Genomic DNA, 27,257 nt, shown 5'->3' with positions numbered 1-27,257 from the left:
GTGATAGTTTCAGGTGAACAGCAGAGGGACTCAGCCATACATATATATATATATATATGTCCATTCTCTCCATTATTATTTTAAAAACTAATACTAAACATAGACTTTATGGGAAAATCTAATGTATATTAGTTTATATACATAGCTACAGGGTTAGTTTTACAGATCAGAGTCTATAACTTATAGACTTGTCCTTAAACATTTATATTATGTGGATATGAAATAATCTTGGACTATGAACAAAGATAAATTAAAATAAATTGATTGCCATCTGTGATTTGGACTATACAGAGTGTTTACGTGAATAGGGCTTACAATGACAGGCTAAAGCTATATTCTTTTTTGTGTACACAATTCAGATTTTCATTATTAAAAAATGGCACCTTTGTCAACAGGAGGCCCTTTTCCTACTCAGGGAGAATCAGCTGGCCTGAGTAGCTATTACTATTTCAGGACTTCAGGGGTAGACTCTGCAGTAAAACCTAGTCTACTGCACTAGCCCACTTTGCTCCTCAACCTGCTTGCTTTTCTCTCCTATCCAGTCTGTTATCCCTATATAGGCTGTTAAAAATTAAAGAGTACTGCTGAGGCAAACCATTTTGCATAATCCCAAAGCAGCTGGTTCTTAAAGATGGTTGTGAGTCTGCATATCTAAAAACTAATTGGGAAGACCTCTTGGGCTATATAGCTTTGATGGTAATAAAAGCATGTATTATTTTCTGTTCCTTTAAACTTTATACATCTTAGAACCAGACAAAATTTGATATCACTCCTTATAATGAAGATAGCAACTTTTAAAATCCACTTATAAATAGCCTCTCCCCAAACACACATCTATCATAATGAAATGCTGGGGGGAAAGCCTGTGGACTTTATTTGAACATGTTAAATTTCAACAAGGTTTGGCTGGTAGAGACCACTATGGTCATTCGCTGAGAATCACCATGAAAAGCCGTTGTAGGATGGACCTCAGGAGTCAGGGTAAAAATAGTTTGATTCAAAAGTAAATCCTGACTTAGGCTTCCAGGTCCCTTGGGGTTCACTAACGCCACCTTGGGGGTCTGCGTGCCCTTTTAGCATTTCAGTTGCTAAGTAGAAAATTAACATTTATCTACAATCTGGGTGGAAATGTCCAATTTCTTTGTTTCCTAATGAACATCTACTTTATTAGCAGACTACCCCAGCCCATGGTGGGGGGTGTGGGGGGGTAGTGAGACATTCCTGAATGTCAAAGCAACACAAAGCATCTACCATTTAACAGATAAAGCTTTTAAAATAAAGGGTCACAGGAGAAAAATAATACAGAGGGATAGAGCGTAGATACCATTGGTCTGGGCAGTCCTAGAAGTCCACTCATTTTATAATCTGGAAAGAGCTCTTCACTTGCCTCAATTTAAATGACTTCCTCTAGGAATTTTCCACCCCTGCTGCCCCAGTAGTAAGAGCGATGAGCTCCGAGACTTACTCTGGTCTGTTGCACTCGCGAATGGCTGTTTTGATGCCCCCTCCACATGTTCTTGAGCAGGTTCCAAAGTGACTCCAACTTCCCCAGGATCCATCAGTCACAGGGACCTCCATTTCTTTGGGAACACAAAATCCAAACTTGCAGTGCTGTATTTAATAAGGGGAACAGTGAGGGAGAGCTCGGTGCTTGAGGTATTGCAGGACCCGCTGTCCTTTTAAATATACCGTACTATCATTGTTTTCCACTTGCTGGTTTGAAATGCTGCAATTTAATTATCTCTGTGAGTAATGGAAATGGTAGGGACTTTAACCTCTTCGTGATTTTAGGCTGTGTCTTCATTTACAACTGGCTTGAATAAAACTGGCCAATGAGTGGCTGGCTCCAGGCTGTCAGGGAAAGTCCAACGGCCAGCCTCAAAGCACTCAATTAGCCTACTTGGAAAAATGAGGCATGGAAATGGGCTGTCTACTGGTTGTAGACAGGGTTGAAACGAATTATTGGATTTGTATAGTGCATCTTCATTAACAAGGCCTAGAGATGTTGTGAGTCTGGTAAAATATAATGCTTTACGGTTCCTCATGGATTTGAAAACCCAATTTTAATTAAATGGGAGAAGGGGGAAAAAAAGCTAGATTACTATAAACTAAATTACTATAAACTCACTCTAGCAGAAGATGAGACTAAAGCAAAAATGGACACATTACAAGGAGCCCTAAGCTTTATTACTTTTGGGTTGCTAATGGTTTCAGATTCTTCAGCCTGGAGCAAGAAGGCCCTGATGCTTTAAAGTAAAACAAAATAAAACTCCCCAGCAGGACAAGGGAGTGGAGAAGCCCATTTCAACCCTCTGCCATTGTTGGGGTGTGAGGCCCTGACAAGAAGCTGAGGTCACTGAGCAACGCACAAAGGAAGGGGGGCAGCAGGAGAGTGACGCCCCGCCGCTTGCTCAGATCTCTGAAGCGGAGCTGGTGGTGGCCACTGTGATTTATCTGCAGGGAGGACTCAGGTTAGAAGCAGAGTCAGGAGGTCGGGGAGTGCACGGAGAAAGGGACAGATAAGAGACTGGTGAAGCCCCAGTCGGCGGCCAGTCCCAGCAAAAGCCTGGCGAACAATTATTTAAAAGAGTGCAGTTAGGCTTTCTCTACTTTTCCCTTATGCCTTCTTCCTTATAATTATCCTCTGAGTAACTGGGGCCACATCCCTCCCTCTGGGCTGTTTGGCTGAGGCTTAAAAGGTTTGGCATCCAAAGACTCCTGGACAACCCTGTACCCGAGAAATGTAGGCAGAGGCAGAAGTGACCACATCACTCCCCAAAATTATTTTACAGTTGTCTTTATAGCAATCTTGAACATTTTTTGGAATCTATGTACATAAAAATCAGTGAGACAAGTGGGAGGGGACATGGGCAAACCTATGGCTGATTCATGTTGATGTTTGGTAGAAACCAATGAAATACTGTAAAGCAAATATCCTTCAATTAAAAATTTAAAAAAATCAATGAGAGAGGCAGCCTGGTGTACAGCACCACTATCTAATAACATACTTGTGCCACACATGTAATTTAAGAAATTCTAGCAGCCATATTAAAACAAGTAAAAAGAACACTGAAATTAACTTTAGTATCTTTTACTTAGCTCAAAATATCTAAGACATTATTATTTTTCCATATAATCAACATAACATTATAACTAAGGTTTTCTTCCCACACTTTTTTTCATGCTAGGTCTTTAACACATGGTATATATTTTCATTTTAGCACATTTCAGTTCAGAATGACATTTCAAATGCTCGCTAATCATATGTGGCTAGTGGCTGCCCTATTGGACAGAGCAGATCTTAAGGGGACATAGCTTAGCAGGCAAATGGTCTGGTGGCGTGGGGTGGTCATTCTACAAATTAATTGTGACCTCAGATGAGTCACTGAACTCTAATTCCATAGCTGAAAAATGAGAACCTACCTGCCAAAGTTTCTTTGCGTTTAACATGAGACAGTGTATGGAAAGCAACTAATATACAGCTGTGGACATAGGAGATCCAACTTGAAAAAGGTTTGTAGTAATAAAAGCAAATATTTACACTTAATAGCACTTAATAGTTGCCAGGCACTCTTCTAGGTATTATGTATGTATTAACTTACTTAATCCTCATAGCATACTATGAAATAGGTATTGCTGTTACCCCATTTTTATAGAAAAGAAAATGGAGGCACAGGGGGGTTGATGTCAAACATCTGTTAAGGAGCTGAGCTAATACTGAAACATAGACAATCTGGCTCCAGAGTGCACACTGTTAACTGTGATACATGCTGTCCTTCTACTGTTAGCAAATGGGAACAATTTTTGATATCTTAAATAGGCTGAGATTTAAAAGTAAGATTAATGAGATGGTGAGGTGAGGTTGACACTGAGGTGTCTATGCAATATCATTCTGTTCTTCATCCTTCTTAACAATCTATATTTCCCTGGATTCTTGTATAGGTAGAAATGGTCAAAGAAATGTTAGCAGAATTCATTGGATAAGATTCCTGGGAAGGTCCTTTTGCCTCTTGGCACCTTGCCCTTTGATTTCATTCTGCCTGGGACTCAGAGTCAATGGCTGGAGCTATAGCAGCTATTTTGTGACCTTGAGGATGGTGGCCATTTGAATATGATAGTGGAACAGAAAGCAATTAGGAGCCTGTGTCTCTTATTTTGTACACCTACCATGGCAGCTCCATGACCTGCTTACATCTGACTAGTTTGTGTGTGTGTGTGTGTCAGAAAAAAAGCCAATTTTCTTACACTACTATAATTCAATCTGACCTGAACAAAATTCTTATTAATATACAATTGAGGTTACAGCCAATGCCCAAACTCAGCCATCAAATCTTGATATCAAATACACATTTTATAAATTCTACAAACTAAAGAGAACATTCCTATGGCTAGTCATGGACTCTCATAATGAGAAGTTGTCTGGAAATATATTTTTTTCCTCACAACACTTCAGTCTTTAGTCTGTTGGCCTCTCTATTCTATAGACTCTACCTCCACACAAGAACAATATTCTTCAAAGTGACCATAATTCTCATTAAGTATTACCATAAACCAGAGCAGAATAAGGGCATAGGTTAGTTAACAATGGATTAAAATGTCCTTATAGAGTCCCTTCTTAAAAGAAAACCTAAATAAAACTCATCTGCAACTTAAATATTTCTTACTGATAGGACCATTGATGGGGGTTCAAAGGGAAGGGAGAACCTCAGAGGAAGAGGGAAGAACCTGCGGTGAAAGAGGCTGGAAATGGGGACTGTTTGGCAAATATGTATCAAGTTAATCTATTTTACCAGGAAACTAAACAAACAATAATTATATACTAGAAAAATAATTACATCATAATAAAGCATTAAGCAACTGGTGGAGCTGGAGCCAAAATATAATCGGCCTTCCCTAAAAGCACCCAGAATCATTTAAATGATATTTTACATAAATGTTTTTCTGAAGAGACTGGAAGAAGGACTTGGAGGTCAATTTTGTTCCAAAGAAGCTTAAAATACAAGAGTTTCAAACCTCAGATTTACAAATAGGGTTAAAATGAAAATGTTAATGGACTTAAGAAAATGGAAAAAATAAAGGGACATGAGAGAGCCATTCATCAAAATAACATTGTGTCAGCAGTCCAAGACAGATTACTGCTGAGGGAGCAGGGCAGAGAGAAGAGAAAGGAAAAAAATTTAACCTAGCAGCAAAGGGAGTTAGAATTTGCTAGAGAAAAGGATAAGGTTTTACTGCCAATTTGATGAAAACAAAACAGAATGGAGAAACACAGAACATTTGTGCAAACATATTCACCATCTTATTTGTAAAATGCATAAACGCTCTTCTGGGAAATAAACACACAAACAGCCATGTCTTTAATATAAGCTACTAGACTTAGCCACTTTACTAAAACAAACTAAAAATGTACCCATCATGTTCTCTGCATAGCTGCTTTTCTGAAAGTGTTCAGAGTCTGCCCTTTGGAATGCCTTGAAATCTCTTGCTTTTGCTGAACAAACGCTTACAAGGTAAATGTTTTTTTGAAAGATCTCCCCAAACCCCCCATTTATCAGGTATGAGATTATACTATAATCTTTTATCTTCTGCTACTGTTACAAAAACAGAAGATTAGAAAAAGACACAACAGACATCTTCTCAAGTACTACATGGAGCTTGGTAGCCTGTACATGACTATTTTACTAAATACAATTCATGTCATCATATGATTGACAGTTCTTCTTTGTTAAGGTTTTTCCATCAGTAACATGTATCAGATTTAGACATAACAGGTGGATATATCAGATTGACTAAGAACCATGACACAATACCAGTGATATCTTTGAGCTCAAACAGACTCAATTTAAATGAATAGTTGGCTGGTTCCAACTCACATCAGCTAACTAAGTTGTCAACCATGTCTACTGTCACTTCCCATCAACTGATAGCAGCTGTATGGGTGACTACGTATAGAAGGACTCTGAAGCTACATCTTCACTGAGGAAGAATGAGCGAATTCTGATGGCTAACGTGGAAGCCTGGGAACCATATTTCCGCTCAAACCTAAGATTCTTTGGCCATCAACAACACACTGAGTTAGATGTTTTGCAAAAAGTGAAAGTTCACTCTGACCAAATAGATATATTTCTTTCTAAGCGAGTGACAGTGGCAGTGCAAAAGCTGTTATGCTTATGTCCTTACACAGTTTTGTTAGGCTGCTCTTGGAGAAAGCTGTATTCTCAAATGCTGAGGTCCTAGCTGTAGAGAAGTGAGACCAGAGCTGACAGAGTAACCAAGCTAGGTCAATACAAAATCATCTTCATTGCAACTTTATAAAACCACTCTAGTAACATTTAAAAAATTGAAATCACTCTAAGAAATGAGTGGATAAGCTACTAGTTCTCCTGCTTGACCACAGAAACTTCAAGAGCTCAGTGAGCTTGAGTTATGGCCACAGCCTGCAGCTGCGGAGCCTGCGGCCCCTTCAGGCACAGAAAGCAAAGAAGAAACATGGGGAGGGAGGAGGGTGTGTGAGGACTCCACCCTGAGTGAGGCTGAACGACCTTGGGAAAGTCAGACTCTTGAGAGTCCCTTGGACTGCAAGGAGATCAAACCTGTCAGTCCTGAAGGAAACCAGTCCTGAATATTGGTGATGGACAGGGAAACCTGGCATGCTGCAGTCCATGGAGTCCCAAAGAGTTGAATACGACTGAGCAACTGAACTGAACTGAACTGAAGTCACTTCTCCTTTGTGTTCCCTATCTATAAAATCAGGGATGGGATAGGTAAGTTCCTCATCTCTGAGGACCGCATGTTTCCATGAAAACACTGGGAGCTACTAAGTGGAAAAACAGAAAATCAGATGAGGACAAAATAATAAAAGTGAGTAAAGTGGATGATGAGAGAGGTGAGGAGAAAGGAAAAAACTTAAGTAAGGATGACATGAGACACAGATATAGTACAGGGATTGCATCACAGGTAAGTGACAGAATACCATTTTCTTTATGAATTTAAAAGTCAGGTTCATATCTAAAACTTTTGATAAGTAAATCCTTAACATACTACCCTTTTTTTTCTTAAAAGATAGACACCAGGTGCAAAATGTTACATTAATACTACTTGTAGTTGTTGGGACGTTGTTATCATTAGGCTATACAAGAAGCAGATTTTGTTTGGTTACTAACAAATAAATGGGAACTATTAGAACTAACTCAGAATTTGGATTTGCAAATAACCCAGGTGACATCACAGCTCCATTAAGCGATCAATACTGGCTGGGAAAAGCCTAGTATCCAAGTAGTGAACACAGTAAGTCTTTCTGTATTTTCTTGATTTTAAGATATTCCACCAACTTAATAACAGCCTTTTTCCACTGCCACTCTAAGAGAGAGAGAGAGAGAGAGAGAGAGAAAATATGTGCTACCTCACATTAAATGTTCCCATAAATTGAAAAGCACATTGGAATTTCAAAAACATTAAAAATGAGAAAAATATGTCTAATAAATTGAGGAAATAATGATAGCTATGTCCCTTGTGTCAGTTTTAGGCTGTAAGGTAAGTTTGCACAATTTTCAAGAGCAAAGTTGAACCTCCTACCTCAAAAAAGTATTATGCATGCTGAAACACACTGCATTAACTTATGTTCTCAACAGTGGTGACTGAGCCTACAGCCCAGATCTTGCCCACATCTGCCCCAAGACAGAAGGACAGATCGGGGCATTACTTGCCTTTCCAGGCTCATCACACTCGGTCCCATCAGCCCAGGGCGTGTGCTGAGTTCGGCAGCCTTTGTGCGCTCCATCCACATTATTGCACCAGAGCCGTCTGCACTGCATCTGCGCAATTCAGTTGAAGACAATTCAGTGACAATGTGATTCAGTGACATCAAGCAAGGCAAAGATTGCTTTCAACAAATGTTTTGCCGGTGATGTAGAGTATAGGTTAGAAAGGGTTTTTTTCTCTTGGTCTGATGAATGATAAAATATTCCAATGGATACAGACAGCAGCCCACAAGACACATTTCTCTGCCTGGTAGGGTTTGCAGGGATGTCAAAGGGAAACTACTGTGCAACAGGAACATACAAGATGCCATTTGGTCCTAGTAATGTCTCCTCAAATTACAGATGAGGAAACTGAGGCTGGCAGAACAAAGGGCAGGTCAGTATCACAATGGAAATGTATGATGTGAGTTTAGGTTTGCAATGAGCTATGACTGGCAAATAGATGGGGAAACAGTGGAAACAGTGGCTGACTATATTTTTCTGGGCTTCAAAATCACTGCAGATGGTGACTGCAGCCATGAAATTAAAAGACGCTTACTTCTTGGAAGGAAAGTTACAACCAACCTAGACAGCATATTAAAGAGCCGACACATTACTTCGCCAACAAAGGTCCATCTAGTCAAGGCTATGGTTTTTCCAAAGGTCATGTATGGATGTGAGAGTTGGACTGTGAAGAAAGCTGAGCATCCAAGAATTGATGCTTTTGAACTGTGGTGGTAGAGAAGACTCTTGAGAGTCCTTTGGATGGCAAGGAGATCCAACCAGTCCATTCTAAAGGAGATCAGTCCTGGGTGTTCATTGAAAGGACTGATGTTGAAGCTGAAACTCCAATACTTAGGCCACCTGATGCGAAGAGCTGACTCACTGGAAAAGACTCTGATGCTGGGAAAGATTGAAGGCAGGAGGAGAAGGGGACGACAGAGGATGAGATGGCTGGATGGCATCACCGACTTGATGGACATGGATTTGGGTGGACTCCAGGAGTTGGTGATAGACAGGGAGGCCTGGCATGCAGCAGTTCACGGGGTTGCAAAGAGTCGGACATGACTGAGTGACTGCACTGAACTGATGATTGGAGAGTGAGCAACTGAACTGATGATTGGAGAGTGAGCAACTGAACTAAACTGATGATTGGAGAGTGGGTTTTGATTTCTGTTGTGATTAGTTTTGGTTTGACTTGATGTTAAAACTGGTATTTTTTCCTACTAAGCCATACATATTATGTCAGAAGAAAGAAGGGACAAAATATCAGTAATATTGCAGGCATATAAAAAATATGAACAGTAACATAATGGATACCCATATGTCCACCTCCAAAATTAAGAAAGAAGACAGTTTATGGGCCCAGCCTTGAACACTCATTCTCAATCCCAATCGCTTCTCTTTCTCCACATAGGTAACCATTGTTCTCGTGATGCTCACCATCTCACCATTCCCATTGCTTTTACTGTGTGTGTGTACATGTGCTCAGTCATGTCCGACTTTGCGACACCATGGACTAAGCCTGCCAGGTTTCCCTGTCCGTGGGATTTTCCAGGCAAGAATACTGGAGTGGGCTGCCATTTTCTCCTCCAGGGGATCTCCTCACTGAGGGACCAAACCCGTATCTCCTGTATTGGTAGGTAGATTTTTCACCACTGAGCCGCCTGGGAAGCCCACTGCTTTTACTACAAATGTTTAAATATCTACCGATAATGCACAGTACTTTGGCTTTAAACAAACGATGCTATTCAATATTTCAGAACATACAGAGGCATCCTACAATTTGCTATTTGCTTCCTCTATGCACTGTGATTTTTAGAGTCATCCAAGTTGATATATTTAGCTCTATTTCAGGCCATACTATTTTTTTCCTTGTAGTGTAGCTTGTTTTATTTATGCCACAAATATTTCAAAGAAATTACAAAATACTCAAATGGAGAGAACACAGAAACCACAATTTCTAGGTGTCTACTCTGTTTACACTGTGTAATCTCAAGGCAAACTACTCATATATACATTTAGCTTCAAGATACATATAAACATAGCAAATCAGAATGTACTCTGCTCTGCCACAGTGAAGTGAAACACAACTTTGAGGACAGTGAACAAGATACACGCAAAACATGGAAGAGCAAAACTCAACTCCAAAGCAAGGTAGGAAACCAAGGAGTTGGACTTCAAATACACTGCAGAGGCCCAGGTCTCCTACACAACCTGGAGCTGACCAGGTGAGCTTTTCAGGTTGTGGGTTTCCACATGGAAGAACCCCAAGCGGGACAAGGCGAGAAAACCAATATCTAACGAGAAAATGCCTTCAGACAGTTTTCAAGTACAGACTTCAAAGTACTTCACTCTCTTCTTTGGAAATGTGGATGATAGAGGACATGAAGAAGGTTTAACTGAACAGTAGGCATCATGGAGTGGCAAAGAGTCAGATACAACTGAGTGACTAAGCACACACGCACAGGCATCATGTCCTACCCAAAGGGAGAAGACGAAGGGCAGGCAGGAGCGGGGCATCTGTGTAGGAGCTGGGAATACCAGGAACACCCGGCAGGAAGGGGCCTGGCTCAGAGGTGAAGAGTCTGCAGTGAGAGCCTGCCCAGGTGTCATGTCCCTCCTTAGCCAGAAAGATAATTGTTCCCATGACGATGAGAATAAACCATACTCACAGTAGAAAAATTCAGAAGGTACTATTTTTTTGTTTAATAGAAAAAAAGTTTTAAATGACCCAGTCTTTTCTGAAGCTCTTATCCCCCTTTTATATTGAGAAAATACTCAGTAAAATAATTCTTTACCCTGGTATTTTAATTTAAAACTATAGCTGGAGCATGTTCCCATGTATAGTCACTTTTCAATTTTTGTATGATATTATTCCATTAAATGGAGATGGTGCAGTGGTCAAGAAGCCGCCTGTCAGTGCAGGAGACGCAAGAGGCTCAGGTTCAGTCCCTGGGTTAGGAAGATGCCCTGGAGGAGGAAATGTCAATCCACTCCAGTATTCTTGCCTGAGATATCCATGGACAGAGGAGCCTGGTGGGTTCACAGTCCACAGGGTCACAAAGAGTTGGATGCGACTGAGCAATTGAGCAAGCACACACATAAGTTTGCTTAACCTTTCTATTCTTGTGCTTGTAGGTCACTCCTAATGTTTGCTATCATGAATAGCAGAGAAATGAATATAATCATGGATACATTTTACACAAAATATTTTGTTATTTTCATGGAATCACTGTTCACTGGCTATCTCTGAACCTCTCCCAGAAAAACACCCAAAGGAGTAGAATGGGGCATCCCATAGAAGAACAGTTCTGCTAAGCCTCTTGTTAACCACTGGATCATATCATTGGTCCAAATGTTCATAACACATACATCAAAGAATCACACACTTGCCAGCTGAGCTACCACCAGAAATGATTTCAAGCCCCAGGCAGTCATAGGACATGGTCTTGACCAGCTAAAACAGGGAAACAGTTTTGTCTCATGAGTTACTGAATCTAGAAGAGTCCCTATAATAAAAGTCTTCTGGACAAGCTGGTGGGAAGAAAAGGAGACACAGAGAAAAAAGGGCTGAGCTCTGTCATTACCAGTTCTGTTACTTTTCCCCTCCTGAGTCTCACTTACCCATTTATAAAATAAAAACCATAATGGTATCTTCCTTTTGGGTTGGGAGTGAAATGACAAAGTTCAGGAAACATCCAACACTGAGAACTATTACTGTTTATCCCCATCATCATCATTACTATTATCCTTAATAGTTAATGGACCACTCAATGAGTGGTATATGTTAGCATGAGAATCCAATGGAAAACTATGAATAAAAAAAAGTTCACAATCTGGTTATGAGGGTAGAGAGGGACCTCAGACACTTACCATATATGGGCACACCTGAGAACCTGGTCCAAAAATCAATTCACATTGTTTATTCACGTTGTAGAGGAGGCCTGGCAGTTGATGAGGCAAAGGATAGGGTCTGTATTCAGGTTCGTTAAGCAAACATTCGCCGTAACCAGTGCTGTGGGAAGCAGAAAAATACAGGTGGTAAGGGCAGTGGATGAGATGTGACTGTCCGAGTCTCCAAAAGAAAGTGAAGGTCATTCTGTCATTTTAATGGTAGCAAAGATTGTTCTTTTGTTGTTTTGCTTTTATTCTATTCTTTTCATCCAAACTTGAGTCCAGAAGCTGAAGTTCTACTTTTTGGTGTATACTTGTTTGTGGAACCACTGGCTACACATACAACATGCATGCATGCATGAATGCTCAGTCACTGCAGTTGCGTCCAACTCTTTGTGACCCCATGGACTGTAGTTTCCAAGCTCGTCAGACCATGAGATTCTCCAGGCAAGAATACTGGAGTAAGTTGCCATTTCCTTCTCCACGTATACAACCAGGGGGAAATGTATACCTGCTTCAGCCTTTATCACATTTCAGGGCAATTACTCTAAAATGTTTATTTTTGGTCATCTTTTCCAATAGAGTATAAGCTTCTTAGGGGTAAAAGCTTGTTTGGGGTGAAAAAAGTTTGTTTTTCACCCAAATATGGGATCCTGTCCATAGCAATCAGTGTTTAGTAAATATTTGCTGATTGAATGGGTAAGTGAATAAATGACTACAGTAAGAAACACTTTAGATCATCTGGTTGAAAAAAAAAAAAAAAACAAAAAACCCCAGCAACCTGCCAGTTCTTCCATGTTTCTGCAAACACATCGTCTGGAAAATTCACACCCAGTGAGTTCTGATTAACAAGCCCCCTCTTCCCTGTGGCTGGGGAAATATACACCCAGTGACCTTGGGATAATCACTTAACCTTCTGTACATCTGGGAGAGAAGAGCAATAAATCTGTGACACAAGGATATTGTATAAAGTAATTGGATCCTTGAGCATCCTGGTGGGAAACTTAAAAAAAAGGCAAAAAAGGAGAAAGAGGGAAGGAGATAAAGAGAGACAGAGAGAGGATGTTTTTAATTCAACAACATGGAGGTCTGTGCAATTTTCATCTACCCTGTAATGTTCTTTGGGGATGTCTCACTTCCCTATCTCTTTCCAACCCCAAATTACTAACTTAGAAGCACATAAATATTTGCCTTCCTTCATCATGTTATCATATACATGGTCTCTTCCCCAAGACCTGAACAGATTTCACAGCTTTACTAAGAATGAAGCAACATTTACATATTCTCTTTAAGACCTCAACATTTTCTTCAGCTCAGTCTGCAATCTTCTAAGTGCTGGCGAGGACATGAACTACACAGATGTCAGAGAGTATTTTTCTTTTCCCTCCTCCCAGGAATGTCAACAAAAATAACAACTCAAAAGGAATGCTTGACTCTACGTTTTCTTTCCCACAATGAGTTCACTGCATGTAGGTCAGATGCTAGCATGAAGGCTGTACTCAAAGTTCGAGTCTTACTCTAAAAATTCAGTGATATATTTTCGACTACACTTTGACCACATCCAGGGGTTGGTGTTGAAGTTCAATGTTGGGGCCATGACGTGCTGGGGGCTCTTGATTCCTTCTTCTTTGCACTTATTGTTGTCATCATGAGGCATGTTGAACCTAAGGCCGAGAAGACAATGATAATAAAAAGTCAATAAACAATAAGGGACTGAGCTGTTATAATTGCTCTGACAACGCAGCTAAGAGAAAAAATTTAACAGACTACTGCATTATGGATAAGAACCTGAATCCTGGTGAGCAGAACAAAACTTACTAGAAGATTAAAGGTAGAGAGTAGAATAAAACATATTTCTGACTCAACTGAATGTAAAGTGCCTTTAATGTAAAAAAAAAAGAAAAAGAAAAAGATGTGAACTAGGCCATTATTTGGCTTAGCTGTATTTTGTGGAATTGCAGAGGCTCTACGTGTGCTGTAGCTGGTGCTAGAATACAGTAGTTGGAATTCCTAACAAGCTGTTAAAGGCCAATTTATAGAGTCAAGAATTTGGCAGGTTATGATAACACTATTCACATGAAGAGTCAGTCAAGTGTCAAAACCTGAAGCCAAAAGCTTTCTAATGAGAGGCTCACGGTGGGTCTTGGCATCTCCTCCTTTTTGGGTCAGGTTGACAAACGCTAAAACCATGTAAGTATACCGTTATAGAGCTATACAAAGTTCGTGCACAGTAAAACCCATTAAGGAAAGCTGCAGCACGGAAACCAGAGGCGTGCCAATTCAGTTGGCTTAACTCAGAGATGGCAAATAGTTTCAAGCTTCACGCCAATGACAATTGATTGGTACTGGCTTCCTGAAAATCTGGGCACAAAAGAACTCTTAAATTAATCTAGGTTCCACCCCAGAAAATGGCTATGATGGAGTGCCAACGTCCTCTTGGGTCTGGGAGGGAACTCAGCAGCAGCATTAACACATATTTGCCATTCTTGGCTTAGAGAAAGGAAGTGGGGGAAAAAATGACAGGAAGCATTTCTCAATCCAGAAACATCAGTTCTATGACCCACATGCCTTTCTCAGTCAGATAATTATCCACTGGGCAACAATCTCACAAGGGCTTTCCTCTCTGGATGACTATTCCTAATCACAAAACTGATGCATCTGACTAACTTGGCACTTAGGGAGAAATTCCCCTTACGAGTTCATCTTTAGATATGAAAACAAGAAAGTCAGACAGAAGTAAACTCACTTGCTTTATATAAAAATAAAAGCTGGAATAAAAGTCTGTGAGGTCCATCCCAATAATTTCTCATGTTTTATTTCCTTTTTCTTTTAAAACCTTAGGACCCTCAATAATGGCCAGATGGGAAAACTCCAACTCTCTTGGTTGGACTTAATAGTAATGGATGCTTAAGAGTCTATTTTCTTAAAGAAATGACTGCCCAGGATTCTAAAACCCAGATGCAGATTAAGTGTAACACCTCCATCAACAAACCTAATACAAGAAAAGCTTTCAAATCTTGCTTGTTTCTCTCTGGTACAAAGGAGCTGGTGTTTATTCCCCACACCACCATGACTTGATAAAATCCAGTTTATTCCATCATGTAAACAGAAAACTTTTTTTTTTTTTCATTCAAATGTCAGGCATGTTTGTTCGTAGCAGGGGTTATATAACAACCATTCATCGAGCACTTACTAAAAAAATAATTAACAAGACTTTTTTAGCATTCACAATGCACTAGTCAGTGTGTTAAATGCATTTGATGTTTTATTTAACTTAATTACTTATTTGACCCAATGAATAGTACGCTATTACTATTCACATTTTACAGAAGAGGAAATTGGGAAGTAGGAGGTTTAACTATTTGATCAAGGTCACATGGTTATTAAGTGAGCTAGAACTGGAGTTTACTTCAGTCTAATACCTCCTGTTTTGGAATATATACAAACTACATTCTCTCCTGTGAGACAAGATATGGACAATTTTTCAGGAACACTGTGTAAGGATTTCTGTGTCCAGTAGAGACTCAATCACTTCCCCAATTCTTCCTGACTCTCAGATTCTTAGTGTCTATGAAGCTGGTACAAGAAGGCAGGAGCTATTTTTGTAGCATCCAATGACGCTCACCAAATAACAGGTTGGTTGCTTTTTCCTCCGAGCAGCTCTCAGATTTTATTTTATCAGAAAGTCATGACCATAACAACTTAACATTTAATTTTGGAAAAGTTAATTAGAAAAATTTGTTAGAGAATATGGTAGGAAATTAAAAACAAAAAAGATTTTCACTTTTCTTAACACAATAACAAAGCTAACTCTAGGAAACAAAGTGCCAAAAAAAAAATAAATAAATAATTCACTAACAGGCTAGGAATACACTTTCTGTTTAAGCCACAACTTACATCATTCGCTGATTACTTGATTTCTTATTTCCTGACACTTTTGAGATAAGGTGTATATGTATTGTTTCCATCTTACAGGAAGGGAAATAGCATATATTTTCCTCAAGTCAAAGGGAATGTTGTAACAATTCAGTCCAGATCTTGGCTATCTGGCTACCTGCTGACTTCTACCCTAGAACTGGTGCTCCAACATCATACGCTCCTATGCCTTCATTAGCTACCACGATTTGGTTGGCTACTACAATTTGGTTAACTTAATATCTCTAAGTCAAACACACAGACTTAATATCTACTTTGTGGGGATTCTAAAGATTAAGGGAGATAATACAAATGAAAGCTCCTGGAAACATGTCAACAGCATAGTTTTTACAGGGGAGTTGTCTGTTAACTGTGAATTAAGACTTCTATATGGCATAAATATTTTGTTGTTGCTATTTAAAATTCTTACATTCCTTAAAATGTCAATTTTATAACCTGGCTATCTAAAAGAGGTTTATAAACTCTTTTGGGGAAAGGAATTAATAGGAAATTAATTATATTTCTTTACACAGTATATTTTTGTTAGCCCTATTTTGGGAGGAAATGTTAATTTGTTAATCAAATACACCGTTGCCCTTGGAATACATTCTTGTCTCTGTAACTCTCCTTGTTCCGTGTTCTGGGGCAGGAATAGCTTCCCCATTGAAATGTCACCCTATTCCTCATTATGAAATCTACATCCCCTATTTAAAGGTCTAAAGTAATTTACTAGGTATCATGTAAAACAAAGAAATGAAAATCCTCCAAAGATTCTGTTAAAATAAACATGGGGGAACTGAGATAAAATCAACACCTGAGTTAAAATCAATACAGGACTTGTCAGAACCTTTACTTCATGGCATTTGGCCTTGGCACTCCAAACATGGCTGGGAAAAATTTTTTTTAATCACTGGATTACAACACCCTTATTTCGCCCCATGGACCATCCTCTTGGAATCAGCGTAAGAGTACCAAACTTTGGGAAATGCTGGTAGAATCAGTAATTTTCAAATCTAGTTCCAAGAAATCCTTGAGTTTCATGAAGGTATTTGAGAAATCAAGGGACAGAGAGACAATTGACTAAGAAGGACTCTGATGCATCACAAAGGCTTAATTGAAAGTCATGCCTTTTTTATTCTGTAAATATTGAGCACGTGATGATATTTCCATTGGAGAATAAAAGGAGTGTGCTCTTAAAATATACTTGAAAATATATTCATTATATGTGGAATTGGGATAAGAGACTGTGGAACTGGGATTAGAGATTCCTCTATACATGCATATTGCATTACACCTACCATAGTACACTGCATATAAAGTGCCTTCAAAAAACATTTGGCAAATGAAAGAGTTTGCTTAATAGATGATGTTATCTCTAAAGTAAACATCTGACATGCAGATCGATACACAGCTATTTTTGAAAATTATTTCAAAAAGGTATAAGTAATTTAATCACTGTAGATAGAAAAGATAGCAGATAAAAAACTGGAATAATTTTGAGTAAATTTAGACTGTTTTGCCTCACATTCTAACAAGGCTTTGTCGCTAAAGAACAAAAAGGAAAAACCAATTTCATAATGACCAGACACTTAGTGATCATAAATAGGAAATGGTTTCTTTTTTCTCTGTATCTTTGCTCATTCTTTCCCCTGAAAGAGGGTCACCTCTGTTCTCAGAGGCTAGTATCTGAAGGACAAACTTGTATAACCAGAATCAGGAATCATCTGGGTTTGGGAAAATTGTGCAGGCCACAGCAATGCTGGAGGACCCTACTAAACAAAGATAAGTTTTCTGGGCTGATATACTCTCTGCTTCAGTGGAAGGGATAGAAAGACCCTCTTTCTTCCACTTTGAAGTAGGAAAGGAGCATATTAGACCTTGCCTGGTAAACCTGTTCAGTTAAGCCAAAGAGACACATGAGCTAAGGCCGAACAGGGTGCACTGCATTTACTCAGCTTTCTGAAGTCAAAGTCATTTCTCCCAACAAGGTTCAAAGCTTTTCAACCCTGCAAACTCAACTATGCCTCAAGAAGTGTCTTACACCTTTTAAAGTCCACTGAATGCTCACTGATGCGAAGGAACAAAAGCTTTAGGTCACTGCAAATGAAATGAAAATATGGAAAGGAAACATACACATGGCCCAGTTCGTGGGCTATTGTGAAAGCTGTACTCAATCCACTATCTTCACTGATAGAGCAGCTTCTGTATGGATCACAGATGGTTCCCAGTTCAGCCAGACCTATTAGAAAGGAAAACAAACAAACAAACAAACAAGGATTTACTTTAAAAAGCATTTGTGGCTTAGAAGAAAAGCATGTCATAAAGTGTTGAAGCCAGAGAGGATACACACAGTAGACTCACCTAATGTATCACATTTGTCATGAGCTCTGCAGATATCCTGTCTGAAAGCAAAGCAGACTTGCTTTAGGGCCTTGACACCCAACAGTAAACACCAATACAAGCAAACACTTCAGCCTTTCAGGTATTCGCACCACCACTACTTTAGAGATGGGGAGGGATGACAAAAAGCTAGTTAACAGAGCCAGGGGTTTGCAACTCAAAAAATTTATGAATCACTGGCTTACAGATTAAAAGTTACATTGAGTCGTCTCCTGTCAACCAGGGTAGCCAAGGGCAAATGAAAATCTTTCCACCCAGGATTTTCCTCATACCTTGAAACAAGTGATTCTACTTTCTGAAAAAACATTCTGAGAAGGTTATAAATGGCTTTCACTTAAGTTTAGTTAAGAATGTTTATGACCATATCAAAGATGTTGATGGAAGACACAACTATGCCAGCATATTTCTGTACTGTCTGAGCCACCAGGGAAGCCCAAGGCCAGCATACTTCTTTGTTGCCCTGCATAGCATTTTAAATATTTTGAACTAGAAGCTACCATTTAAAAACTAGGAGCGTTCACATTTTCAAAAAAAAAAAAAAAAAAAATCCTCATTTCTGGCTTCTTACAGAATCACAAAAGCTGGCAAGACTCTATGTATATCCTGCACAGTAATGACCAGGTCAATCTGAATGGCAGCTGCCCCCTCTATAAGGGCGTTTACTTCCAGGACTGTCTAACACACTTATTGCCTACTTGGTAACTATGGGTTAGTGGTTCTCAACCAGGTGTGACTGTGTCTTCTTCCCCATGCACCCTCAGAGAGCATCTGGCAATGTCTGGACAATAGTTTGGCTGTCACAGTCAAGAGGAGGGAGAGCTGCCAGTATACAATAGGTAGAGACAAAGGATGCTGCCAACCATCCCGCTGGGCACAGGGCAGTCCCCACAACACAAAACTATCTGATCCAAAATGCCAATAGTGCTAAAGCTGAAAAAAACTGGACTAGGGGCTGGCTAGCAGCAATATACAACCTTATCCCATCAACTTGACAAGAAACTAAATACTGGAAGGATAAGACGTCCATATACCTCGTTACAAGAACCGCTGTATCATGCTGGATTCCACCTGGATGGTTCTTTGAATGCTGCCACTGGCAAAAGTTTTTTAATGTTGTCTGGGCATTAAAAGATATGGAAGGTCCTTCCTAAATACAGACAAGAATTATGGTTGATCCACTGTACCAACACCAATTAGATATGCCATTTAGGATACAGAGAGAAGCAAAAAGAAATAAAACTTTATTACCTGTTCATTATGAATCACAACTAAGTTCACAATAACAATATTAATTAAATTTCCAATACTTGGGTCTTTATAGATAGAGGCTACCTGCAACCGAGATAAATTTTTCAGTTAATTGTGAATTCTTTGTAAGCAATAAGCAAATCACTTCTTACACTGGTCTCCATGGCTTTTTATGGTTCATATAAACATACGCATTTTGGAGTTGTGAATTTTCATTCAGTCAACAAATATTTCTTAAAAATCTCTTTGTAAAATGCATAGATGGCAGTTTCAGAGAGTAAATAAATGCAAGCAAGTTTAAGTTTCAAGGTGTTTTCCAAGGAAACCACATTGCCACATAACTTAGCAGTTCTCAGTGCCAAAACACTGGATATTAATTTTTGATTGAGCTTTTTCATCCCAGTGGAAGCTGGACTGCCATTTATGCAATCTCACATGGGCAACAAGCTTGCTAATACTGTTGGTGTACCAACCATTTATATTCTCCATAATCTGGTAACTTTTTTTTTCCTCCATTATTACCGTTAATTACGAGAGCTACACCCATTGAATGCTTGTCCAAAAACTGCATATGCCTTTGCATTTAGTCCCCATAGCAACACTCGAACTAGGTATGACCATAATCTTTGCTCAGCAAATGAGAAAAATGAGGCTCAGAGAAGCTAAGCAACTTGTCCAAGACTAAACAGAGAGTGGTAAATAGCAGAGCCGGAATTCTCGAGCAAGATTAATTTGACCTTAAGTCTATGCTTGTCATTAAAATGCTTGACAGATCTGAATTTATGGGGTAGAAATGGAGTTGAGTCTGCAAAGGGCATGGCTAAGTTTTTCTTTCCCTCCACCAGAGTAGGAGAGGGCTGGGGCACATGGGACTGAACTTGAGGAAGGGGGTGAGGGAGAGTGGGGGGAAGAGGCAGATGGGTGGGGGGATGAGGAACATAGCAGTGATTCACAGCACAGGTGAATTCACAGGGGATGCACAAGGAGAGCCACAGACCATAGAAAGGAAAGAAGAAACTCTAAATGGATGTTCCCAAAGGGTGGCTTTTCATATGCATTTGGGGAATGTAATACAAGTAGATTTCCATTCAAATAAACTAGGCTCAATCTATTAATAGGAATGCTAGCCTGAGGCTTAAAATGAATGAAGGCAGAGCATATGGACTATTATGGGACAATCTCCAATATTTCAAGACAATAGGAATATGTAAAACCATATTACATATGCTCCATCTCTGAAAAAATACACCCATACATGTTTGCCTAAGAAGTGTCTAGAGCTGCACTGTCCAACATGGTGGCCACCTGCCAAGTGGTCACTGAACAACTGAAATGTGGCTTGTCTGAACTGAGATGTGTTCTGAGTGTGAAGCCCATACTGGGCTTTAGAGTCTTACTCATCTCATTAATATCTTTGAAATAACATTTAGATATAAAACAAAATACATGATTAAAATTGGTTTTGCCTGTTTCTTTTGTGTGTGTGGCTAACAAAATTTTAAATTACATTCACCTATGTTTTTAAACATGGCTTGCATCAATTTCTATTGGGCAGTGCTGGTTAGAAACATGGGCAAATAAACTTGCCACATAGGTGGCCTCTGAGAGACTGGGCAGGGTAAAGCACTTAGGCTTTTCCCCTAGTCTTTGGATCTGCTTCATCTGTTTTTCTATCATGCAAATTTATTACTTTTTCAATTCAAGATGGGAGCAGAAAAATTCAAAATTTAAGTGAGAGATTCCTAAGCCTCACCCCAAAACTACTTAATTAAAAATCCTGGGGATAGGGGATAGAGACATTTTACAAAGCTCCACCACTGACTCTGATTCACAACCAGCGCCCAAATGTCTTACTGGGGACCCATACCTGGCTGTGCCGGTTCACATGTCAAAGGGCACTGATTTGGAGAAGTGGACAGGCTGAAGATCACATGCAGTCTCTAAGCTACGTTTCTGGCTTTACATGATCATGGACAAGCAACCCAACTCCTGTGAGGTTCAGTTTTCTTATCAACAAAACAGGAATGACAATCTACCTAGCAGAGTTGTCAGGAGGACTAGAAATGATGCCTTTTAAGTAAGAAGTACATTGTCTAATGCAGAATAAACACTATTTATACTCATTATTGTCATTGTCAAGAGCAGCCAATGAATAATCTTATGTTCTCTTCAGTCACTTGCCTGAATTGTTGAAATGTCAGCCCTGAATGATCCTCCAAAGCACTAGGTGGAAACCCATTCCCAAAGGCACATTTAGAAACATGATAAATCACCTACTTTTGAAGATACTTACAATTGACATTAAAGTTAAAATATAATGTTGAAGGTTCGCTCCATGGTATAAAACCATTCTGTTGTCTGCTACCACCATCACTTCTACAAACCGTGGATAGGATAAAAAACGTTTTGTTCTTCTGTGGGTCCCCTTTTCCCTTGTGCTGTCTGTTTTGCTACCATTGGCAGGAAGCGTGCTTGTGGTTAAGCTGCTATTTAACACGGCCATGTCATCAGCCAGGCTACTCCTCCCTCTCCATTTTCTTGTCCTCGTTTTCCTCTTGTCCTTACTGTGACTATTTCTATGTTCTGTAACAAATCAGATGGCATGCATTACATTTTGAGCCACATATATTTCATACTAAGAATTTAATTTGACAGGTCTTAAAATGATGCCTCTGTAGTCAAATTTACATACAAAAATCAAGTTGTACCCGCTATGGACTCTCCAGGTAAAACTCAATCTGTGCTCTCATTTAAATGACTAAAGACTTGAAATCAGCCTTCTTGGAAGCTTCCATGTTGTGTGTGTGTGTGTTAGTTGCTCAGTCATGTCTGACTCTTTGCAACCCCATAGACTGTAGCCCACCAGGCTCCTTTGTCCATGGGATTCTCCAGGCAAGAATACTGGAGTGGGTTGCCATTTCCTTCTCCAAGGAAGCTTCCATAAATGCTCAGGTAAATTATTAGAAAATCAGGCCTGAGTTTAGGGGAAACAATTGCTTATTCTCTTCATTTGGTAACAAAAGTCTGACTGGGGTTTAAGTGGTTTGTATTCATTGTTCTTTGCTATTCATAGAGAAAGGGCCAACAAGGCAGCCATAGAGCTCTAGAGAATGGAAATGGAGATAATTCATGTACATCACTTTTCATATTCAATGAGATACAGTGTAAAGGGGCCTGAGCAGTGCGCAAGGTAATAGTACAAAGAACTACTGAAAATGCATGACAGGGTATTATTCTATTACCATATTCAATCACTGTAATACATGAAATGTAAGAATAGAATCACTACTGTTCAGTGCCTACAAATTTTTAATTATTTCAGGGCTCAGTTAAGGAAGTAGATTATACTCAGAGAGTATGAATAGGTATTTGGGACTGTGATATATAATACCAGATGGGCTCTCCTCATTTCTGATTCTAGCCTAGGTACCTCTTGGATTCTACACAATCTTGCAGTTGAAAGTGTGGACCAACAACATCTGCCACCCCTGGAAGCTTGTTAGAAATACAACTCTCAGGCCCCGCTCTAGACCTGATAAATAAAAATCCACATTTTAACAAGATCTCTAAGTGATTCATATTCATGTTACAGTTTTGACAAGTACTAGTTTTGAACCTGGTTTGAGGCTTGTGTTGCTATAGGTGAAAATACTCAGTCATCAACCACACAATAAACAAAATAAGCATAAAAGTGCCTGACAAAATATGCTTTGAGTAAAAACAGAACTTAATCAGTTATCTTGCCAATCAAATCATAAATGTGTTTCAAAGCTTTAATGCCACTAATCTGTAGTCCAAATAGGCAACAGAATTGCACAACTAAGAAATAATGCTTTCCTAAAACACAATTAATGGAATTTATTACACCAGTAATAACAACAACAAGTTAAAGTTTTAGTCCTTTCATATTTGAGGGGCTCAAATATTTAACCATTATAAGCTATTTCTAAAACAATCAATTAGGCCAGCATGTGTATTTTGCCTAAGTAGAGTGTTTTAGTGGTTGTTAAAACAGCGATATCAGTCCAAACTGTCAAACAAGTTATGTGTAGTGCAGCTTTAGATAATGTGACCAGCCCTAAGCCTGGTACACAGTAGGATTCAACATTAGACTATTTTTCTTCCAGTCTCTCTTTCAAGAGTATTCATATATGTATGCGTGTGCACTCAGTTGCTTAGACGTGTCCAGTTCTTTGTGATCTCATGGACTGTAGCCCGCCGGACTCCTCTGTCCATGGAATTCTCCAGGCAGGAATACTGGAGTGAGCTGCCATTTCCTCCTCCAGGGGATTTCCCCCAACCCAGGGACTGAACCTGCATCTCATCTGTCTCCTACATCAGCAGGTAGATTCTTTTACCACTGAGCCACTTGGGAAGCCCCATTCATATATGTATATCCATGCCATATAGGTACTTAGGCTGTCATTCCAATTTTAATGCACCAGTGATTATAAATAAATATGAATCAAGCACCTACTACATGCCAGATATTGAACTAGGCCCTTTTACATTTTATCTTATAATTCTCATGCAGAGAAAATTACCTCTACTGTACAGATGAGGAAAGTAAGTCTCAGAGAGATTAAGTAACTTGTCCAATGTCACATATAGGGTGTGGTGGTATCAGGAATCGGGCATGGATTTGATCAACATCCTAAACAGTGCTCTTTCTATCACATAAGACTACTTAAGAGCTAGGAATTGAAATGGGCTCATGATTTGGTTGACAGTTTCTAAACTGAACCCATACTGGAAAATAGTATCTGGTGCGTATTTTCACAAACACTAGCTTTTTATAACAGGTGTATGGAGGCCACATTGAAAACTGGATGTTAGTTTGTACTGTATTTCAGATTCCTCCTCTTTGTCAAGTATCTTAAAGTGGAAGGTTACGTTTTTTATTTGAGATCTTTCTTTCCGTGTATGTGTTGGGTCATTTAGTCGTGTCTGACTCTTCTCGACCCCATGGACTGTAGCCCACTAGGTTCCTCTGTCCATGGGATTCTCCAGGCAAGGATACAGGAGTGAGTTGCCATGCCCTTCTCCAGGGGATCTTCCCGACCCAGGGATCGAACCCAGGTCTCCCGTATTGCAAGTGGATTCTTTACTGTTTGAGACATTTAAAACATAGCTATAAATGTTCTTCCAAGTCATGCTTTAGCTGCATCCCATACATTTTGATATGCTGTGCTTTTATTTTCATTTATCTCAAAGTACTTTCCAACTTCTTTGATTATTCAGGAGTGTGCTATTTACTTTCCAAATATATTTGAGTTTCCCATTTTTTCTGTTATTGATTTCCAGTTTCATTTTACTGTAGTCAGAGAAGATACTCTGCATTACTTCTATGATTTTAAATTTATTGATATGTTTTATAGCTTTGCATATGGTTTAGTCTGGAGAATGTTCTATGTGTACTTCAGAATAATGTGTGCTCTGAAGTAGACTGTTCTACAGATATCTGTTAGGTATATAGTTGGTTTACAGTGTTGTTCAAGTTTTCTATTTATTAGTTAATCTTCTCCTTAGCTAGTCTACCTACTACTGAAAGTAGTATTGAAGTTTCCAACTACTACTGTTGAATTTTTTATTTATCTCTTCATTTCTGTCAGTTTTTGCCTCGCACATTTTGGTGCTCTGATATGAGATGCATGTTTGTTTATAACTGCTAAATATTTCTAATGAATGGACCCTTTTACCATTATAAAACATTTTGATAAACATTATATCAGTAAAGTGAAGTAAGCTTGTCACAAAAGCCAATAAATTATATGATTCTAGTCATATGAAATTTCCAGAATAGGCAACTCTATAAAGACAAAAGTAGATTAGTTGCTAAGTGCTGGAGGCAGGGTGAGGACCTTGGCAGGGGAGTTGATAGCTAATGGGTACAGGGTTTCTTTTTCAAGTAATAAAAATGTTCTATTATTGACTGTGATGGTGGTTGGCACACAACTGTGAACACACTGAAAATCACGGGACACTTTTAATGATGAATAGTATGGTATGTGAATTATATCTCAATAAAGCTGTGAAGAAAAGAAAATATGTTACTTAGTTTGTGAAAAGCAAATAATCTTTACTTACTGTCTTCCATAAATATTTTGACTTAAAAGATTTATTTAGAGAGAAGTATAACTGCAGCAAGAAAAATACTGAGGAAATACTATATAGAATTCCCTCTTACGATCACATAGAAGAATCATCTCTAGAGAATCATCAGGGGGTACTTGGGCATGGGAAAACCTGAGAATAAATCAGGCACTAATTGCAAAAAAAGTACACTTAAGTAGCAAAGTTGAAAAAATTAAGGCATTAATCATTAAAAGAGATTTCTAACAAAGAACAGAAATAATGGAGAATAACTCATGCAAATCCTAATACACCTGGAAGACATTTCATTCACAACTAATCTTTGTATCAAAGAAACAATTTAGTATGCTATATATGGTATAAAAATCCAGGAATAAAATTATGTTTTCAGAATCAAAAAGAGCATCTTCTATTACATACTTCCCCAGTCTTTTACCCATCTGACCTTTTATCTTAATGAGTTAGAATATTTATTGACCTAATTAGCCCAACTAATTTCTACCACATTAACCATTTTAGCAGGCAGTTTTGAATTTGGCTTTACAAAGACTAAGAGCTTTAAAGATTCAAACATTCACTATGACTACAAATCCAAGAACATTTTTACTGAGAATGGAAAAACCAGACACTTTAACTGGTATATCTGCTCAACTCTCTTGCCTCTGAATAGAAACTGTTAATATCAGAGAACGATTTTCACCAAGGGACACACATTATCAGAATAAAACGAAAGCCATCCACATCTCTCTTTAGTGACCTGATAGCATAATGGAATGAAGCTTAGTATTTCAAATTTGCAATGTCACTTTGCTAATAGTTTTATCAGAATGAGCTACATAATGAAATTTCACCCTGGTAGAAAGCACGGTATAAATGATCAGTGTATTTTTGCTCTTCATTTTACCCACATAAAGCTTTACACTTATCACTTTTTAATAAGATATAATTTTATACTATAAAATTCGTATTTTTAAAGTATACAGTTCAGTGGTTTTTGGTACATTTATAGAGCTGTGTAATCATTTCTATTATCTAATTTTAGAATACATGTATTGCCAAAAGAAGAGACCCTGTACCCATCAAGTTATCACTCCTCATTCTTCCTCTTCCCCTCAGTCTTTGGCAATCATTGACCTATACTTTGTTACCTATGGATTCGCATTTAATACAAATGCAGTCATGCTTTTTGGGTCTGGCCTCTTTCACTTAGCATAATGTTTTCAAGGCTCATCCATGTGGTAACTTGTATCAGCACTCTATTACTTTTTGGTGCCATCTAGTATTCTACTATACAGATGTATCACCTTTTGTTCATTCATTCATTCATTAGTGGGCATTTGGGTTCTACAATTCAACTGAATAATGTTGCCTTAAATAAGCATGCACGATTTCTTTCTGTGACTATGATTGGATTTCTATCTAGGGAGAATGACTGTTCTTTTTAAAAACAATTTTCTGGCTTAAAAATAATTCTAAAGACAAGCTGTTTGTACCCTTAAATAATCTTTTCTGAATCACTTCTCTTGGCCTTAGTTTTCTGACCTCTTCAATGGGTATATGAATAGCTGTTTACACCCTTAAGGGTATTTTGAGACTTAATAAAGTGTATAAAAAATTACTTCCAAATTACAAACTGAATTTTAAAATCTTTTTTTTTTTTGTATCTATTTTATGCAAAGCACTGGCCAAGTAAGTTGAAATAAACAACAACAAAACAGAAATAAGACTTGGAAAGGATCCTTAAAGACAAAGTATCATAAAAACTTAAGGTAGTATCAATATTAAAAAATATGACAGCCAAAAAAAAATTTTTTTGCTTATTTACTGGCAAAAATGTTTTAAATGAACTTCATTTCACATTGCCATGCCATAAAATGCATATGGCATTACTAAACAACTGGAATTATTTTAGAAAATAACATTCAGGCTTGGTTATTCTGTGTTAGTTACTCACTGAGTGCTTCC

The 27,257-nt window shown here is 38.6% G+C and overlaps 1 protein-coding gene across 2 annotated transcripts in view; it reads right to left on the bottom strand.

Annotated features, from left to right (window-relative positions):
* ADAMTS9 (ADAM metallopeptidase with thrombospondin type 1 motif 9) overlaps positions 1-27,257 on the bottom strand; it is a 163,307-nt gene that overhangs the window by 114,160 nt on the left and 21,890 nt on the right. For both annotated transcript variants that reach the window (XM_005222686.5, NM_001206573.2), the window contains exons 4-12: positions 21,493-21,782; positions 19,200-19,283; positions 18,983-19,098; positions 17,913-17,953; positions 17,685-17,790; positions 13,154-13,300; positions 11,616-11,757; positions 7,707-7,814; positions 1,466-1,611 (exon numbers count right to left, since the gene is read on the bottom strand). In XM_005222686.5, the coding sequence (XP_005222743.1) occupies positions 1,466-1,611; positions 7,707-7,814; positions 11,616-11,757; positions 13,154-13,300; positions 17,685-17,790; positions 17,913-17,953; positions 18,983-19,098; positions 19,200-19,283; positions 21,493-21,782 (1,180 nt within the window). The remainder of the gene's footprint in view (positions 1-1,465; positions 1,612-7,706; positions 7,815-11,615; positions 11,758-13,153; positions 13,301-17,684; positions 17,791-17,912; positions 17,954-18,982; positions 19,099-19,199; positions 19,284-21,492; positions 21,783-27,257) is intronic.

This window comes from Bos taurus, chromosome 22, assembly GCF_002263795.3.
Source record: "Bos taurus isolate L1 Dominette 01449 registration number 42190680 breed Hereford chromosome 22, ARS-UCD2.0, whole genome shotgun sequence".
Taxonomy (NCBI): Eukaryota; Metazoa; Chordata; class Mammalia; order Artiodactyla; family Bovidae; genus Bos; species Bos taurus.
Note: the sequence above shows the minus strand (reverse complement) of the source record. Positions and strands in the feature narration are given on the sequence as shown.